This window comes from Lutjanus erythropterus, chromosome 20, assembly GCF_056507025.1.
Source record: "Lutjanus erythropterus isolate fLutEry1 chromosome 20, fLutEry1.hap2, whole genome shotgun sequence".
Taxonomy (NCBI): domain Eukaryota; kingdom Metazoa; phylum Chordata; class Actinopteri; order Lutjaniformes; family Lutjanidae; genus Lutjanus; species Lutjanus erythropterus.
The window spans coordinates 4,372,965-4,377,458 of NC_139336.1; the positions used below are offsets into that span (position 1 = coordinate 4,372,965).

General features: G+C 39.9%; 1 protein-coding gene across 1 annotated transcript; it reads left to right on the top strand.

The window, feature by feature from the left end:
* Window positions 1-696: 696 nt before the first annotated feature.
* On the top strand, window positions 697-4,175 carry LOC146308061 (netrin receptor DCC-like). Its single transcript, XM_084746632.1, has 3 exons — window positions 697-811; window positions 3,625-3,987; window positions 4,150-4,175. Exons 1-3 carry the CDS (start codon window positions 697-699, stop codon window positions 4,173-4,175), a joined length of 504 nt encoding a protein of 167 aa, XP_084602758.1.
* The last annotated feature ends 319 nt before the right edge of the window (window positions 4,176-4,494 follow it).

Genomic DNA, 4,494 nt, shown 5'->3' on the forward strand with positions numbered 1-4,494 from the left:
GGTAGTCCTTGGACATTTTCTTCTTTGTTGAAAGTTTGTGAAGTCAACTGTTTGCGTAACAAGTCACTATTTCTGAGCAGATCTCTCTCTGTTGTCTGAGTCTCTACCAGGTAGCATGTAAACACAGGTGTGAAGGTATCGCGAGATCTCGTATATCTCATGTCGCGCCTGTGTCAGGTCTGAGAACTCCTTTTTTTTTTGGTGAACTATCACTTTAAATCACTTGTTGATTTCCAGAGGAAACTTGCAGTTTAAGGATAACTGAACACTTAAGTCGATAGTTTTTGTAAACTCCTGCCTGCAGCATTGTGCTTATTGATACTGGTTCTTATTAAATCCTGGTTCTGTATTTGTCCTATTATTTGAGCAAGAAAAGAAACAAAGCTGTGCTGAAAGGAAAAACCCAGTCATTAGAGGTAAATGATTTTTATATTGAGTGTTCTCCACTTGTTTTCTCGTCCCAGTTGGGAACAGAGCCAGCCAGTGTTTAGTTTTTATACCTGATGTTTGTCTGATCAGACTTTTCCTGCAGGAGAAACTGAAGCTGCGAGGCTTTAAAAGGAACGTCAGTAAAATCAAGAAACAAAAAAAAAAAAAGAACATCTGCTGCTGCTTCAAAGTCGACTTTGTGCCGTAATGACGTGACTTCAGGTTGTTCCGAGCCTGTGTTCTGACTTTCCAGGAAAGACGTAGACGATGAACGGCTTCTTTGACCGAACAAACTGCCTCTCTGATCAGGATGAAAGCCTTTTTAGCAGCGTCTACATCAAAGATGAGAGGAGAGACGCCGCAGCCGCTGCAGCTCGCCGCTGTCAGAGCCTTTCGCAAGATTAAACAAAATATGAAAACATAAAAACATAAAAAAAAAACAACAGGTCGATGTGGCTTTGATAGAGATGATGAGTTCTCCTGCAGAGCAAAGCACTCCAGGTTGGAGGTTAAACTCAGTCATGTTCTCTGCCGTGAAGAGACAAATCTGACAGGACTAATGACAGATATGAATAAATACAGCAACCGCAACATGAATAAATGAATAAATAGATAAAAGCATTAGGAAATAAACAGTCATTCTTCACCAGCGGCTGGAAGAAAAACCTTTGAATTCTGATTTCAGAGAGGCGGTTATGGATTTGATTCCACCTGTGGTTTAACACCCAGAGCCAGGCACTAATGGTTGTGGGTTTGACCTCCTGTCAAACTCTTTGATTGTCTCAGTGTTGTGAAATGTTCGATCTCATGTTGCAAAAGATGAGAGCGCATCGAGCCAGAATCTGCTCACAGAAATACTGAATTAAACACAACTTAACACAGCATTCACTTGTGTCGTCCACTTTTCCCATGAATCACAGTGTTTCCTGAAGGGACTGTTTCAGATGAAAAATGAGCTTGACTTCTCGGCTGGTTGAGAAAACTGGTGGCAAACTTTGCAGCAACATTACGTCCGTAGCTGCGTCACATCCTAGTCACTTAAATTTGTCTTTTATGTTTCTGGTTCTTGAGTGTCTTGTAGTGTATGTAACTTTTTCTGGCCACGGGTCATCGGGCTGTGGTTACATTTCATCATATTTTTCTTCATAAACATCACTAAGGTTTATCATGACTACAGGAGGTGGAGTGGAGTGAGCAGGTTTGGGAAAATGTAACTAATTACCTGTTAAAAAATGTAATCAGTAATTTAATTCACATATCTCAATATTAAAGTGACTGTTGGTAACTTAATTACTTTTCATTACTTTTTGATTATCTTAATGCAAAAATATGGTGAAATTGTTTAGTCTAATAAAGTGTTTTTAGGGCTGCAACTAATAATTATTTTCATTATTGATTAATCTGTAGATTGTTTTCTTAATTAATTGATTAGTTGTTTAGAGTCCCAAGATGACATCCCCAAATGTTTTGTTTTGTTTGCAACTGAAAAAATATTAAGTTTACTTTCAGAGGGGAACAAAGAAACCATATTTAATATTTAATACATAATATATTTAATATATATCAAAGAAAATATTCACATTTAAGAAGCTGACTAAAAACAGTTAAACACTTAATTAATTCTGTCACAATCCTGTCATTTGAAAAATGTTTTTTCAAGTCTTTCTTGTAAAGATTATTTTTCATTATTATTATTATCAGCAGCTGTGTGTGCACCGTGCATGTTACTATATTGTTCTTTACTTTAAAATTGTAATCATAATGATAATCCCCATTTTTACTAAATGTAACTGTATTCTGATGACTTCTTTGTCTGTAATTGTAATGGAATACATACATACATATATTTTCTTTTAATCTAGATTACAGTCCCATGTAATCTGTTACTTTAATTCATATAAGTATATTTATTTATAATTAAGTAAAATCAGTTTTGCACACTGAAGGAGTATTATTATATCACTAACAAACATGCTATGCTTGCTATGCTATGCTCAAGACTTTGGCACTGTGGGAGATGCAATGTCAAGTCATGCCTTTTGAAAACTAACACAAATAAACAAACCCACACATCTGGAAAAAATCAGTCAATAGGCTACTCAGGGTTGGGTTTTAGTGTGCTCCTCCATGCATCTCCCAAAAGCTTCAGTAGAACTGGCAGCAAAGTCTGGCTCCAAGCAGATCAGAGAATATTCATCAGAGATGTAATGACCCATTCTTTTTTAGTTTCCTTGACTGTCCCTAATTCCTAGTTCCTAATAATTTTCTTTGGCCGCTATCAGGCAAGTTCCACTAAAGTGGCCAGTTATAATTATGTAATTATGGCAGTGTGTTGCTACGCAGGTAGTGTTCAGTGTTGCAGAACTTTTTCTCTGAAAACAGCCGCCTGATGGGACCGAAAATGAAGCAATGAAGGGGGGGTCAGAGTGAATCAAAAGATTAACGCTGTGACGTATTTCTCTTATGGCAGCACTGTGTGTGACACAGTTGGTCAGATGGTGGAAACAGGAAAAAAAAGTTTGTTCTTTATGGTGAAAATACATCAACGTGGTGGATGTTTTAAAACACAGTCATGTATAGTTGGAACTTATATCTGATTGGTTAATCCTGTGCAATTTATTTGGATAGAAGGAATAATACATTATGTCACAGAGAAAGGACAAAGACTTTATCTCTGTTATCCAGACAGTCTTTTTATTCTCCACTTCCATTATACAGCCATGGCCAGATTAACCTTCTCAGGTTCCCTGGGGCTAAAATTTACTGTCGGCCCCCTGCGACCCCCTCTATTTGAGGTCATTTAGACAGCCAATGCAGGACACATGTACAGAATTCCTTATCATCTTAATTAGTGGCTTGTATTCATAAATAAATGAATCAGGATTGTTGTAACAGAATGAATATGGGGCCTCTGGGGCCCCTGAGGCTGTTTGGCCCTACAGCAGTTATGATGATTTCATATTATGAGATGTTTCTTTGTCTCCAGACTTACTGATTTATTTATTTTGTGTTGATTTACTGTATCTTGTATTGGACATGGACACCCTGTTGTATTTCATCCTTGATATGTAGCTGCAGCTCACTTGTTGGTTTATGTGATTGAGAGAATTTTCATGAATAAATAACTGTTCCGTTGATGATCTGATGTTTCTGTGCATCTAACTCCTCCTCTTCTTTTCTCTTTGCCTCCTACAGCCTCAGATGCCTCCTCATCTTCCTCCTCCTCCTCCTCGTCCAGTCTCGGAGGTTTCGTGGACTTCACTTTCACCCAGGAGCCTCAGGACATGGTGACGGTGCGAGGGGGTGTGCTGCAGCTCGACTGCCAGGCACAGTCCGACTCAGTGGCAGGACCTCCCACCATCACATGGCGTAAGGACGGTGTGTTGCTGAGCGCGGTGGTGGATGAGCGGCGGCGGCAGCTGGCTAACGGCTCGCTGCTGGTGCAGAACGTTGTGCACTCCCGGCACCATCGGCCTGACGAGGGCGAGTATCAGTGCCTCGCCACGCTGGACGGACTAGGGAGCATCGTTAGTCGGACTGCCAAGGTCACAGTTGCAGGTAAGAGACTGCTCTGTTGCATTCTATTATCACACACAAATTATGTCTCGTTAAAGGTTGGCATGTTGCACCACCATGTTTCTACAGTAGCCCAGACAAACCAAACACTGGCTCTAAATATAGCCTTTTGTGGGTTTTTTGTAACTTTTGTGACCACTGTAGGTTCTCCTACACACTTGGGAGCATAGGGTGATGTAAGCTGTATACAATTTGTTGCAATCTCACTGCTAGTTGCTCACACTGGTCCTTTAAATCTCAAAACTCTTGATATAATATCTGCAGGTGTTAGCTGTGGTGTACCACAGGGCTCATATGTAGATCCTCTTCAGTTCTGAGTCTAAACTGTTTGCTTCCACTTGGCTCTATAATGCAAAAACAAGACTGGTTTAACAAAACTGTCTTAGCTCAAGGTCCACTTACTGGCTTTACCCCAACATGGTCTCCAAAGAAGAGCAGAGGACAGAAGGACACAAGAGAAGAGAGAGGGGAGATTTTCTCACTCAGATT